Genomic DNA, 15,897 nt, shown 5'->3' with positions numbered 1-15,897 from the left:
GAATTTAATATTGTTACAATGTTAATAATTCTGATTTTGACTAGTATTTGACATGCATGTACTTTATGGCTATCATTAGTCTATCATGGAACTGCTGTCTACTCCAGATTGCAATACTGAAAATTAAATTCATTTGCTTTGTAATTTATATTAACAGGTTATTTTTTCAGATGTTTCACAAACAATTCAAAAAATTTTGTCGCTGTCTTTTGCGTGTTAGGATAGATGTAACCCTAACATGCAAAAGACAGCAACAAAAAATTTCTTATTGTTTGTGAAACTTCTGTTCTTGTCTGTTTTAAAATCTTAGACTTCTCCATTTATTTCTATGAAAATGTCTGATTTTTGTTTCTCAGGATGTTTAAAAATAGTTTTTAACAGTGAACTGGGAAATGACATACATAAACAATGAGAGTTCATCTTTTCCTTAACATAAATAATGCTTCTTCCCTCCTATGTAGCAACTTTACTCTGTTACTTTTCTCTTTTTTTCCCCCCCAAAAAAAGTTTTTATTAAACATTTTACCTTTAAAAACAGAAAAAAATGCAACAAAAAAGAAAAAAACAAGACAAACATAACAATATAAAAATAGGTATACTGCCTTCTGTATCATACATGTTTAGCCTTTGTAGTTCTCCATTCTACATTGCCTTCCTACCAGTTTTAACCTCTGTAATAAAAGTTGTACTAACAATTATAATATTAATTGTTCGTATCACCATTGTATTTACATTGTGGCCCAATACTTCAAGTTTGATAGTAATTAGTAATTTTGATTAATATTTATTCAGTACTAGTTTAGAAAAAACAAAAACAAAGACTTCTACCCTGTTACTTTTCTCATTTAGTTTTCTGAAATTTCCCCCCATAGTCATAAAATACTGCGTAGCCACTGAGGATGCTCAATTGTTCTGTTTAGGGGAATCACAATGATCTATTCCTGCAAATCTCAGTATTGAATCCATGCAGTGTGGGTCTTAAAATATAAGTATAGGAACTTCTGCTAATAGGAAATAAGGTGTATGTTATTTGTGGCTTTAGCAGATTGAGGTTTTTTATCTATTGCAGAGCTGCATTCAATATTATGAATATAGACTTTCCAGGCAGCCGGTGATATGTGCAGAGTTATTATGCTCCAGGAATGTCTACATATTTCTGAATAGAATGAACTGCAGCTGGGAAATATTTCCTCTGGCAGATTAATATTGTAGGATGCAACATGTAATCTTTTCTTCTGCAGCTATGCAATTGAGAGAGGGGAAAACTGCATCTTTGTAGAAGTGGAAGTATAAAATTTAATATATCATAATTTGGGAAATGGTTTCCTGATATTATTGCTTTAGAGAGAAAAAATGTGGACAATGGGAGTTTTGCAAGCTTTGTTAAATTTTCATCTGAGATCATTGTTACTGGAAGAAGAGACAGACAATATTGGAAAAAATACAGTGACAGCATAATTATCATTGCTAGGTTTCAGTTGAATATGGAGTTATCTTTCCTTGCCTTTGAACATGTCAAAGGGTCTTTGTCTCAAAGTTAATTTTTATACATTTTTATACAAAAAATTTATAATTTTTGAATTGAATTATAAAAATATAAATAAAATAAAAATGGTTTCAGCTGCATCCAGGTATGCTATCTAAGAATTATTGTAAATATACTTGCTTGCTTTAGAGATAATTAAATCAGGGAAATCTGTATCAGACTTGTAAAGAAAGATTCACAAAATGTATGGATTATTTCTTGCATGAACAAACAATTCTGGGTGGTCCATCCATAGATTTAGTCACATCTTCCATCCATACATGGGCCCAGAATCTCTGTACTCTGGCCACACAGGTATTTTCCCATTTGGGGAGAGGAGAAAAAAGGGAGGAGTGATAACTTAAAAGAAAGTGAAAGAAAGGTAGGTGTGGGAAGGTTGGAGAAGAGTCAAGCACTCTAGTTGGTGAGGGTGATGGATAGACATTTAAGGAGATACAAGGGAAAGGATAATGAAAGAAGATTAGGGCAGGTGCAGATGGTTATGCTGCACTTAAATTCAAGGGAAGCCTAAATCACAGTGACACATAACTATTGGGAAGTAAAGGAAAGAAACCAGAAAGAAGATTGGGAGACGGGGACCAATGTTGACTACTAACCCAATGAATCCCTTTTGAATTTGACTCTACTGAAATGTAAAACAACCAAGATGTACATTTACATTTGGCTGAATTTCAGCGCTCTGAAGCAGTCTGTCTGAATTTGTGTGAATACTGTGCAGGGAATAGTATGCTTTTTTTTTTTTTTTTGCTGAGTGCGTAGTTGGCTGCAGATTGAATACTGCATGGAACACCTTTGAGATTGCCATCCCTGTGCATTTTACCCTATTTCAAAATACTCAGTGCCCAAGATCCACAAAACTATCCAGCCTGCAAAATGGGCAAATCTGATAGATATTTTTCCTGCTACCACTTGACTCTTGTGCATTGTACAAGAGGTACTCTAGTTGCCTACTTTGGCTTGCATTCAACATAAGATGCTATTCTTTGAAAAAATGTTTGCTCAAGCACTTTTGGGAATAGTTTGTTTAGATGCTGCATTTAAGTCCTTCCCAAATTGGTTCTTTCTAGAGGTGTTAAGAATCCCATCATTTTCAATCAGGATTGATTGTGTTTAATAATCGATTACTATTACTACTTACCAATTGTATTAATTATATGATATTTTTATGCACTATTTGTGATAGTCATTTCCACACACATAAATTGCCACAGATTATAATAGGATTTTGTTTTTAATCACTGAATGTCATGTTAGCTGTAATGCCTCCATGACAAATACATTATTTGGAAATATAATGATATTAACAGAGGTTAACTGAATTATTCCTGTGGGAAATACAATTTGAAGTTCCAGGCATGTGTGAAAAATCTCTAACATAACATTGCTATTATAATCACATTGTAAAGATGGCTCATAATCCTGAATGGTGTTTTTTTTTTGTAGTCTTACAGCCTAACATTTCTGTAAATGTAATATTAAAAATCTGCAATATTAAGTTGTTTAACATTTAAATATTAATATTTAGTTGTTGGTTTAATTTTCTGCCTATGAATTGATGGGCATGATTGATAAGGGAAAACTGATGATATTCTTAAAATCTGATTCTGCACATGAAACTTTGGTTGTAATCTGTTGGGGTTGTTAAGTAGAGGACTTAATTTCATTTTATGGCCACTTTTATGAAGCAAATCACATGGTTGGTATGTAAATCATATGATCATTAACAAAGCACATGATCATTAAGCGAATCCATTCTTTCAGATTGGTGTTTTTGTCATAAACCAATAAAAGAAAGCATCACAAATTGCTATTATGTTATTGGGATGCTGCAATGATTGTAAATGCAAACTTGTTGCCAAGTACCCGGAGTAAGATCACATGACTGCATGGGGTACGCGAGGATTGTAACTTAGAGGAGGGATCATAAATAATTATTTTTGAGACTGATATAACTTTGGTTGTCAAATGTTAAGTGAGACAACCTTTAAATTTAAATTTTGCAATAGATCTGACATAGGTGGAATTTTGTGAATATGTCTATGGAGATTCTGTCATCCAGGTCATGGTTGTCCCATAGGTGTTTTTTTCCAAGAGGCAAACTGGAGTTTCCTGTTTTCTTGTGAAATTTCTTGTGAAATTATGCATAGTCTGGTAAATGGAAAATTAGGCCCTAAGAGAGATACTGTAGGGAACTAGGTTGCATGCTTACCTGCATAGTTGTACAGCCATCTGTTGTGATCAGCCACTGAAAAATCATCAAATAAGTAAATTATTCAATCAGCAGGTTGTATAATCTGAAGGTTATCAGGGCATGAATAACTAAAGCTATTGCATTATGTGATCCATGTATTGAGATCTCAAAACTGTAAATTTCACGTTTTGGGGGAAGTACAATTCCTTCCTGATCAAGTTGATTATCAGCTATGTAGGTATATGAATCAGATTACCAATACCTACATGGAAGGCTTTATGCAGTATATAAACATTTTTCTCAGTGCCTCTTGTAGTAATCTGCTACATAGAGGCCTGGCTAAAAACTTGTTTCTTAGTTCATACTTTAGAGATCATATAGATAGGCAGCCAGAGTTATTTTTTTTAAAGCAAGAACAAATTGATTTCACACTCACATGACAGGAAGTAAGTTGGGTTTTGCTGTAAATAATATATGCAAAAGTCTCTTGAGCTATTTGGGGAGTGTGTATTTTGGTACAGAAAGAGAAATGGATGTAATTGTTTTAGCTAAACTATTATGAAAGCATAATACTACTTTGCAATAAAAACAAACCAGAAGCAAAAATGACAACAACTTAAGTATAAAACTGTGAGTGAAACACAAGCTAGTATCACATTTCAGAATGCTTAAATACATTATTAGTTGATGCTGAACCAATAATAGAGGCATGTCAGTTCAATTGTAACTAGGAAAATATTCCAAACAAGGTAGACTTTCTCCTTTCCCAGTATCTGGGTTTTTGAAGACCTGGAGAGGTTCTGCATTCCTGGATTAATAAGGCATGCCAGAGATTGATTTTTGGAGAGTTTGGTGTTTATTCTCTTAAGTGGTGTGTAGCTTGCTTTCTCAGATCCAGTCCCTAACATTATGAATTTTAATATGATAATAAGGGGAAATTATTACTTGCACTATTAAATACAAGACAAACATAATACAGGTAGCCCTCAATTTACAACCACAGTTAGGATTTCTGCCTCTATGCAGTGTAATGGTTAAGTGAGTTTATTGGAAGTCCCTGACTGGGTTGCAAATGATGGTCATGTGACCTTGGGACACTGCAACGGATGTAAATACATGCTGACAGCCAAGTGATCACATGAATCTGTTTTATTCTTTTCTTGATGGTGCAAATTTCTTTATAGCTATCTTTTCCTTGGTCCTGAGATACTTAAAACTTTCTTTGCTTAAAATGGCACAACACTGCACTCTATGGGTAGCTTTTTAGTTTCTGCTTCATTGGTTGACAACAGTTATGATTACAAAAACTAGAAGGAAGATATATTTTGTATTTTATTTATTTATGGTCTGGGGGTATGGCATTCAACGGCCTTCAGACAGGTTGCACTGAACTGCCTTGTCCACTGGGTGGGCACATCAGAACTATGAACAAGATATGTATCCCCATCCAACCATAATACACCATTATTTATGATTTTGATTTTTAAAAATCTGTTGCAAACTTTATTTTGGAAACATAAAATATATACCTTATGAATAATTCTACCTCTTTACTTGATGAGCATATCTTTATCTCCAGTTCTGTCAAAGGCTCTTTAAACGTTTATTACCAGTTGTAAAATGGCATAACGTATGGATTTATTTAAATGTATTTTTAAAGGCAAAGAGCCTTTTCATTCAAATTAATAATTCTAAGAAGAAGGACCACAAATTATTTACGTTGAAGGATTAACGTATTGCTCCTAGTTCTAGACGTTTAATGGTTTGGGGGTTTTGAGGGAATAAAATATAATTTGATTTAAAACCTGAAGCATTTCAGTATGTTTATTGACAGTCACATATATAGTTTTTGCTTTTCATTTCAGCTGTAGTCGTGACATGGAGAATAAAGAAACCCTCAGGGGATTGCAGAAAATGGATGATCGCCCAGAGGAGCGAATGATCAGGGAAAAACTCAAGACCACATGTATGCCCGCTTGGAAGCATGAATGGCTGGAAAGAAGAAGTAGGAGAGGCCCTGTGGTAAGTATCTCTGAAATCACTTAAAAAGTAGACTTGTTGAAATCACAGAATTTGTTTTCTTGTCTTACATTACCTTACAGTACCAAACTATAAGGTAATGTAAGACAAGAAAGCAAATTATGTACAAGAATTTGTGCAAATGAAGCAAGAGGAATTTCATCACAATTCCTTACAGTACCAATAAGGAATTGTAATGAAATTCCTCTTGCTTCATTTTTTTTTTCATGTTGCTGTTTTCACTGGAAGGATGGATCTGCAAAGCTTCACCAAAGTCAAACCCAACTTAAACTTCTGTTGCTTTAAAATGACACAACACTGCCCTCTATGGGTAGCTTTTTAGTTTCTGCTTCATTGGTTGAAAACAGTTGTGATTACAAAAACTAGAAGGAAGATATATTTTATATTTGTATTTATTTATTTATACCCTGCATTGTTATTTTTACACTAAAACAATGTGAGATTTGATATCAGTTATATAATGTGCCTGTGGAAATTGATACAGTGAGAGAGGCAATGTTTTCCAAAATATAAAACTCAAAACAGTTTGGGGGCGTAGTTTTCATTACCAAATATTGAAGAAATCAGTGCTGTTTTCTTGGAATGTAATACATTATAATAATTTATTAAACTTGGAGAGAAGAACCATAATAATTGTGAGATGCTGCATACTGTATGAAAAAAACTGGACTCACTGTAAATAACATCACTATATTACTAGATTTTTATAAAGTAGATATCCTCATAAATTAAACTTAACTAACTAAAAATAGATGCTGATTAGCATTAAAAAAAACAGTTTGTGGAAATCCCTTCCTCCATTTGTTTACGATTTAATAAGAATATTTGCTTTCTTTTGGAAAACAGACATTTTTTTTCTATTGTTTCAAGGTGGTAAAACCAATACCAATGAAAGGAGATGGCTGTGAAGCAAACAAATCAGCAACAGAACCTCCTCCTGATGGACAAACAAATCCCACTTCACCTACTCAGAAAGGGAGACGGAGCCCTTCTCCGAGTGGACCCATCTCATCTTCCTGCAGGACTGTTAAATCTGAGTCACCTGGTGTTAGAAGGAAAAGGGTGTCTCCTGTACCTGTAAGTAATTATGGGATAGCTTAAGCTTATGAAACCAAATTCATATATCTCCTTCCATATCAGCTGATATCTTGACTTAGGAAGCCTTTGGTTTGATGGATATTAAATGGTGTTTTAGTTATGTTTAATGTAGTGTAAACTCATTTTACCTTATTATATTTTGCCTGTTTTTGCTGTTTTAATTTCTGATTGATTATAAACTGCATTGATTATTGGATTATCTAAATCAAGGATCTCCAACCTTGGCAACTTTAAGACTTGTGGACTTCAACTCCCAGAATTCCTCAGGCAGCTGAGATACTCTGGGAGTTGGAGTCCACAAGTCTTAAAGTTGCCAATTGTAGAGGTTTGTATGAGGAATGCATGTTACAGCTGGCTTAGAAAAGCGTAGAAGTAATATTTTTTATAGTATTTAGTGGAAGAACTGTTACCATTTCTTATTATCTAATTATTGTATGCATTCTATTAGTTTGGAAGGAGATAGCTGAATATTTTTTGAAAGATCAAGGAATTGGAAAATGAAAAATAGAGACAAAAAATTACTGAAAATAAAATTAATGTTTAAGTTTCAGAGTGGACGTATAACACCCCCACGAAGAGCACCGTCTCCAGATGGCTTCTCACCATATAGTCCTGAGGAAACAAATCGTCGTGTCAACAAAGTCATGAGAGCTAGATTGTATCTCTTGCAACAGATAGGACCCAATTCTTTCTTGATAGGGGGAGACAGCCCAGATAATAAATACAGAGTGTTCATTGGTCCTCAGGTATGAATTGAAACAGCGTTGACTATTTAATCAATAACTATTAAGAATGAGAACTATTTGAGAAGATGTAATTAAGATGCGCTCTTTAGGTATAAGAGAACATGTGAAAATGCTGAAACATTTCTTGCTTTCCAGAAGTTGCTTGACATATTTTATTTCTCACTTGTATAAATCAGAACATAGGTATTGACAAGTGTCAGTGAAATATAAACCTATATGAATGCCATGTTGATTATGTCAGCAACAGCAGTAGCTTGGAAAGAATAAAGCCATCATTAATCAATTATTTCTTGTTTTGAAGAAAGCAGAAACATAATCCTCGTAAATCTGTAACAAGTGATTTGGGGGGGGGTTTACAAAAACAATATAATATGGCCATGATAATCACAATAAATAAATTTCCATTTACAGACATGTAGCTGTGGCCGTGGAACATTTTGCATTCATCTGCTGTTTGTTATGCTTAGAGTGTTTCAACTTGAATCTTCAGATCCAATGCTGTGGAGAAAAACCTTAAAGAACTTTGAGGTAGTTACATCTTATTTCTTTTGTCAAAAATAAACAGTTGTGACTTCTGAAATTTACCAAATCCTTCCCACTCTCACGCCCTTCCGAAAGGCTACCAAAACCTGGCTATTCCGGCAGGCCTGGGGCTGTTGACCTCATGAATGAGGTCCAGCCCCGCTTAGATTGAGTGCATGAAGTGATCTTTTAATCTGTTTTAATCTGTCTTTTTTCTCTATTTTTAATTCTTCATTTTAAAAAAAATGTATTTCTGTAAACCGCCCGGAGTCCTTCGGGATTGGGCGGCCTATAAATTTTTTAAATACTTAAATACTTAATACCATACAGAATTTCTACAGTTTCAAAATTACGGAAAATTGATCGTCTTATTTCTAAAATCAGTTAATAACAAGTGTTATTCTAATATCAAATAAATGGATGAAGTTCCCTGAATAAATTCTCCATTATTATTTCTCCATTTTAGTAAGTGGAATTAACAGGGTTAGCTAAAAGACCATGTTCTTTCTCCCTATATATATAGTCATTGATACTGACTATTGACTGTTTTTTCTCTTTAATTATATAGATATTTAAATTTGGAAAAGTTATCTTAGTTATCCTTAGTCTTGGCTGATTATTGCTGTAATATATCCATTAACCATGAGAAAGATCAGGGCAGAGGATGATGTCATGTAGCTTTTAAACAATGGTAAAAAGTTTGGCCCTATTCATGTATTATTTTATTAATATAGTTTATCTAACTTAAGTGGTATTACTTCTCTTGTTCTTCAGGGGGTAGCATCATGAGTTTATGTCAAATTGAAAATTATGAGCATTGAACATTTAATTCTCATATCTAAAATAGAATTTGGCAACATTTAGCATCTATATTTACATTCCCATAAATAAAAGAGAGAGAATGTGTACATATATGTGTCTAATTACAAAAGATACCATTTACAGAATTCATCCTTACCATAGTTGGTATTTATAGTATGCTGTTATTTTATATATGTGTTAAATAAATTGATATAATTTTACCTTATAGTCTGGTTGCAATTATATATTTATTTAAGAGACCTCAACTTTGAGTAGTTCATATTCTAATCCTGCCTATAAATGTTTTCTTCCAATGTTAGGTTGAGAGTTTGTTCCAGAAATACCACAGTAGGCGTAGTTCAAGGATCAAAGCGCCATCTCGTAACACCATTCAGAAGTTTGTCTCACGGATGTCAAACTCTCATACACTGTCATCTTCTAGTACATCTACATCTAGTTCAGAAAATAGGTTAGTAATTATTATTAAGAAATCAGTACTGTTGTTCAAAATAGTCTCCATTTTTATAGACAACCCTGTGACTCATTGGGTCATCCTTTGAGGGTATAGTGCAGTGGTTCTCAACCTGTGGGTTGGGACCCCTTTGGGACCCTTTCACATGGGTCGCCTAAGACCATTGGAAAACACATATTTTCAATGGTCTTAGGAACCGAGACACCAATTTTATGGTTGGGGGTCACCACAACATGAGGAACTGTATTAAAGGGTCGTGGCATTGGAAAGGTTGAGAACCACTGGTATAGTGTGAAGTGAATGAACACTAAATTTTCCTGAACTATATTGCTGTCACACAAGTGGGCAAAAAAGAAATGGGAGCGGGACTACCTCCTGCTGGCTTCCCCACTGACTTTATTTTTGGGAAGCTGGCAGAGAGCATAAGATATCACAATCACATGCCCATAGGGACACTGCAGTACCCATAACTTTGCAAATAAAATTGGTCTGAACATCATGGAAACTTCAATTCCACAGGAGTAGTGAGTCCCAGATTTTTTTTTCTTTATATATTTTATTATGTTTTCATTCTATACAATCACATATTCACTGTGCTTAATCAGGGCATATAACATTGAATAATAAACACGGCCCTCACTTATATAGAAAATGCCCTCTACAATACAAACCCAGTATACCACCTTGGCCTGCCATACACCCTCTTTCAACCCCCTCCAACTTTCATTCTTCCTTCTCACACACCCCTCTACGCCTACTTCCCCTCCCCTTCTTTCTAACCTTAACCCTATCACTCCCTCTCCATTCCCTCCCTCCCTTCTCCTCCTCCTCTCTCTCACCCTCTCCACCCTCCTTCTTCTTTCACTCGACTCTTTCCTTCGGTATTTATTACCTTCCAGTATATTCGGTTTGTTCTATTTTCGCACTAACATTGAAAAGCCACAGTATACAAATACAATCATGGAATTTATTTCCCCCCTCCCCCCTCCCCCTAAATCCCCACCTCCCTTCCCTCCCCCCGACTTCCCAAAGACCATACGTGGTATAACTTTTGAACAATCACAGTCTAAAATATCTCTACATTGAACTCAGCTTCTTACTGTTACCCAAATTTTAAACAATTTAAATTATTACTGATACTAAGCATAAGCTATCTGGAGTTTCTTAGTCCCATATTTACTTTTTATGTAATCAATCCATTTTTTCCAGTCTCGCTTATATCTCTCGTTTGAATGTTCTTTGAGATATGCTGAGATTTTGGCCATTTCGGCTAAGTTCATAACTTTCAAAGTCCATTCTTGTATTGTAGGTAGATCTTTCTTCTTCCAATACTGCGCCACCAGGAGTCTTGCTGCCGTTATTAAATACAAAACCAAATTAGTCTCTGCTGCTGTAAAATCAATACATATACCCAGTAAAAACAACTGGGGGGTAAATTTTATCCTTCTTTTAAAGATGTTTTGCAGGATCCACCATATTTTTATCCAAAATGCCTTGACATTACGACATGTCCACCATATATGAAAATATGTAGCATCACAAGAACCACATCTCCAACATTTAGGTTGAACATTTGGATACATAGAGGCAAGCTTTTTAGGATCTAGGTGCCATCTATAAAACATCTTATAAAAATTTTCTCTCAAGTTTTGTGCTTGTGTAAATTTCACATTTCTTACCCAGATTCTTTCCCATGTTTCAAGCATTATTGGTTCCTCGATATTCTGAGCCCATTTTATCATACAATCCTTAATCAGTTCCGTTTCAGAATCCATCTGTACTAATACATTATATATCCTCTTTATATGCATTGAGCTTTGATCTCTTATTTGTTTAAACAAATTATCCTCAACTTTTACAAAGCCAATTTTTTGATCTGTTTTCCACCTAGCCTGTAGTTGACCATACTGAAACCACGTTTGAACTACCTTCTCTTCTTTAAGTACCTCTAAAGATTTTAGTTCCATCACCCCTCTTTCTGAGATAAGAAGTTGTCTATAGGTGGTTCTATCGTGTTTTTGTTCTACATTCATATTTTCAATTGCATGTCTAGGAATTGCCCACATGGGCACTTTATCATTTAATTTATGTTGATATTTTTTCCAAACCCGCAATAAAGCATTTCTTAAGATGTGATTTTTAAATTTCTTATCCGTTTTTTTTGTTAAATAACAGGTAAGCATGCCAACCATATAACAAGTCATATCCCTCGATATTCAAAATTCTGTCATTAGTTAGATGAATCCAATCACTAATTACAGATAGTGCCACTGCGTCATAGTATAATTTTAAGTTAGGTAATTTCAATCCTCCTCTTTCACGTGCATCTTGCATTATTTTCATCTTTACCCTCGGCTTCTTTCCTGCCCACACAAATTTGTTGATACCCTTCTGCCATTCTAAAAGATTCGCATCTCTTTTAAGTATTGGTAACATTTGAAAAAGAAATAAAAATTTTGGTAAAATGTTCATTTTTACTGCCGCTATTCTACCCAGCAAGGACAAATGCAGTTTTTCCCACCTTTTCAACTCCAACTGTGTACTATGCCAAAGTGATTCATAATTATACTTGTATAATTTCCCATTTGAGATTAAAATATTAACTCCAAGATATTTAACTTTTTTAACTACCTCACATCTTAGCATCGCCCCCAGTTCTTCCTTCTGTTTGATAGTCATATTTATAGCTATTATTTTGGTTTTTCCTAGATTTATTTTAAATCCCGAGACTTGACCATATTGATTGATCGTATTCAATAATACCCTACTAGTTTCCTGCGGTTGTTCCAATATTATAACCAGATCATCCGCAAATGCACGAACTCTATATTCTTGCTGTCTAATTTTGATCCCTTTTAGACCGCCCAGGCCCCGTATCTTATTCAACAGTATTTCCAAAGTTATAATAAACAATAATGGGGACAGAGGACAGCCCTGTCTTGTACCTTTTTCAATTTGAAAGGAGTCTGTCAGACTTCCATTGACAATGATCTGGGCTGTTTGCTGCTGATATATTGCACCAATTGACCGTAAAAAGCCATCTCCTATCTGCATTTTTTGCAATGTCTTCAGCAGGAATTGCCAATTAACTCGATCAAAGGCTTTCTCCGCATCCAAAAATATGAATGCGGCCGGGATTTGATTGTTCTTTCCCAGGTATTCTAAAGCGTTGATAATTAATCTAACGTTATCCTTCATCTGTCTGCCCTGTATAAAACCAGTTTGATCGGTATGTATCAGTTGCTGAATTACCCCCATTAGCCTATTTGCTAATATTTTAGTAAAATTTTTATAATCTACATTGAGTAATGAAATAGGTCTGTAATTTTTGGTTGGGTAAGGTCTTGATCTTCTTTGGGTATCAACGATATGAACGCAGTCTTCCACGAAGGAGGCACTTTCCCTCCCGATTGAATTTTATTGAATAGTTCTCTGAGGGGTTCTACCATTTCTAACTGTAGATATTTATAATAAACAGCTGTTAAACCATCTGTGCCTGGTGCTTTCCCTAACTTTAATTGTTTAATTGCCTGCAAAATTTCCCCAGAGGTTATAGGTTGATTCAGCTTATGCCTATGTTCTTCTCTGACTAGGGGGATTTTCTCTTTATCTAGGTATTTGTCTATATCTCCGTCCTTAATTTTATCCCCTTTATACAACTCTGTAAAAAATTCCCGAAATACCTTTTGAATCTCTTCCTGTTGAAACACTTCCTTCCCTCTGTAACACAATTTGGATACATTTCGAGCTTTCCTTTTTTTTCTAATCTGATAAGCCAACCACCTACCAGGTTTATTTGCATTGCAGAAAGTATTATGTTTAGCATATAATAAACTAGTAGCTACCTGGTCAGAGATCAGCATATCAAACTGAGATTTTAATATAGCAATTGTTTCCCTAATCTTTGTATCTCCTGGATTCAATGTTAATTCTGACTCTTTCCCTTTAATTTCCTCTTCCAATTCTTTTCGTTTTTGCCCTTGTTTGTGTCTATGTATTTTATTTATATTCATTAATACTCCTCTCATATACGCTTTGCTTGCATCCCATACATATTCCAAAGATGTACCCTTGTTCATATTGAAAACAAAATATTCCGATAGCAATTTTTTACAATCATTAACATACTTTTCATATCTAAATAAGTTTTCATTCAACCTCCAGGACCTTCTTGCCTGGGCTACCCTTCCCAATTCCATCCAGACTGGATTATGGTCTGAAAGAACTCTCGCCATAATCTTTGTCTTCTTCACCCTACAAAGTAAATCATTTGTAATTAGTATAAAATCAATCCTTGAAAGAGATTGATGTCTATTGGAAAAAAAGGTAAAGTCATATTCTTCTGCATGCCTCTCGCGCCAAGCGTCTCGCAATTCAAAGTCGTCCAGCATGTCAAAAAAGGGTTTGGGTAACTTAGCTCGAAATTTGGTGTTCGGGCGAGCTGTCTTCTTATCTCTTTTGGTGTCGATCACGCCATTCCAGTCACCCAATAATATACAAGACTCAAAGTCCCACTGTACTAATTTAGCATGGAGATTTCTATAAAATCCATCTTGTTGTTGATTAGGAGCATAAATTCCCAAAAGTAACGTCTTTTTCCCTTCTAAGATTAAATCTAATGCAATATATCTTCCAAAGGGATCTGCTTCAATTAACTCAGCTTTAATGTCTTTTCTTAAATATACTACTATGCCATTTTTCTTTTCCATGGCTGAGGTCGCAAAATGTTGGCCCAGTTTGGGGTTAAACAAATATTTTTGATCGGTTGATTTGATATGAGTTTCTTGCAAGCAAATTATGTCATTCTTAAACTGTTTAAGATAATGAAATATTTTCTTTCTTTTCTGTGGAGAGTTCAGTCCGTTAACATTCCATGTCAAAATCTTAGTTGTCATTTTTGGTTGCCTGAAGCTTTTTTAGAGCCTCCCGCAAGGCCTGTCTCACCTTTGGTTTGGCTCCTCCCACAGCTTCTGAGCTTGTTGCAGTAGCTCCTTGGTCAGTGGCCAATGATTGTTGAGATTGTTGCGTAGTAGCTTGTTTATCCGTTTGTCTGGTGGTCTTACGGTTGGATCTTTTTTCCTTGACTCCTTGCCCTTCCGGAAGAGGGAGATGATACATTTTATCTAATGGTTGTGTGGTTTGCTGTTTATCTTGTTCGTCTCGTGGTTTTTCACCATATCCCGAAGGTTCAGGGTATCCCATCTTCAGAATCTTATGATAGAAATCACGAGCTTTCCATACAGAGCTGAGACGATATCTTTGTTTGTCCATTGTAACTATAATACCGAATGGGGCATCCCATCTGTACTGTATCTGACGCTTTCTGAGCTCTTCCACCAGAAAAGCATAATCTCTTCTGGCTCTTAGCATCTGAGGCGGTATTTCTTTCAAAACAATCAGGTCCTGTCCACCAATTTGAAGCTTAGTATTGTAGGACTCTTCAAAAGAGAAAGTCCGTTTGGAATGTTTGGAATGTCTCTGAATCAACAAAGAGTCTTGAAAGCTTTAAGGGAGTAGCTCTAATTAAATTATAAGAGATTATTTCTTTAATTCTGTAGCAGGAAGCCGGAGATAACAAATGCAGAAGCTGTAAACGCCATTTTGAAGACAATTAAACAAAAGAGGTTTTTATAACATTGAAGCTGGTATTTCAGATAGAGAAAGGTTTTAAAGTTCACAAGTTGGTCTTTGCTCGTATTGATTTTTAATAGTCTCTTTTCTAAAGATTGTCCTGAGGGGGAGGGGGTCCTGTCTAGTGCTGTGAATAACAGCTGCGAAGTTCAGGTCGGAGTTGAATGACTCAGCTTTGGGTTGATCCTCCCCCTCCGTCCACAGCTCACAAAAAAACAAACTGTGAACTTCAAAGAAGATTCTTACCAGCTGAGATTCCTCACTGCTTTTTTCTTGTCTGAAAAAAGAGTTATCTTCTTGATATTGAGTAGATAACGATCCTGAATTCTGGGGGCAGCTCTGTTAAGCTGCCGACCGGCGACAGGCCACTCCCCGGAAGCCTTGAGTCCCAGATTTTTAATGACGGTGCAGTGGTTAGAATGTAGTATTGCAGGCTAATTCTGCCAACTGATAGCAGTTTGATCCTGACCAGCTCAAAGTTGACTCAGCCTTCCATCCTTCCAAGTTTGGTAAAATGAGGACCCAGCTTGTTGGAGGCAATTTGTTTTGTTGCTTAATAGATTGAGACCTAGGTATGAAGTTTGGACTAATTTTTGTTTGTTACTAAGTTTTGGGCAATATTCTATTTCTATTTATTTTTATTTTGACATTTCTAAGTAGAGGCCTGCTTCTGTAATCACAGGGTTGTTTTCTTAAAGATCTAGTATATACAAGGATCTGTTTGGGTGCATGATTAGAGGCTCTTTAAATGTATTAGGGTTTTTAAGAATATCTTGGCTTTTAAAAATAAACTAGTACAGGTAGTCCTTGAATTGAGACCATTCATTTAGCAACTGTTCAAAGTTCTATC

The 15,897-nt window shown here is 35.2% G+C and overlaps 1 protein-coding gene across 1 annotated transcript in view; it reads left to right on the top strand.

Annotated features, from left to right (window-relative positions):
- MAP3K1 (mitogen-activated protein kinase kinase kinase 1) overlaps window positions 1-15,897 on the top strand; it is a 77,110-nt gene that overhangs the window by 28,904 nt on the left and 32,309 nt on the right. The window contains exons 2-6 of the mRNA XM_032213160.1: window positions 5,603-5,759; window positions 6,648-6,854; window positions 7,421-7,621; window positions 8,033-8,149; window positions 9,265-9,413. Coding sequence (XP_032069051.1) covers window positions 5,603-5,759; window positions 6,648-6,854; window positions 7,421-7,621; window positions 8,033-8,149; window positions 9,265-9,413 — 831 coding nt within the window. The remainder of the gene's footprint in view (window positions 1-5,602; window positions 5,760-6,647; window positions 6,855-7,420; window positions 7,622-8,032; window positions 8,150-9,264; window positions 9,414-15,897) is intronic.

Source organism: Thamnophis elegans, chromosome 3 (assembly GCF_009769535.1).
Source record: "Thamnophis elegans isolate rThaEle1 chromosome 3, rThaEle1.pri, whole genome shotgun sequence".
In the NCBI taxonomy this organism is placed as follows: Eukaryota; Metazoa; Chordata; class Lepidosauria; order Squamata; family Colubridae; genus Thamnophis; species Thamnophis elegans.
Note: the sequence above shows the minus strand (reverse complement) of the source record. Positions and strands in the feature narration are given on the sequence as shown.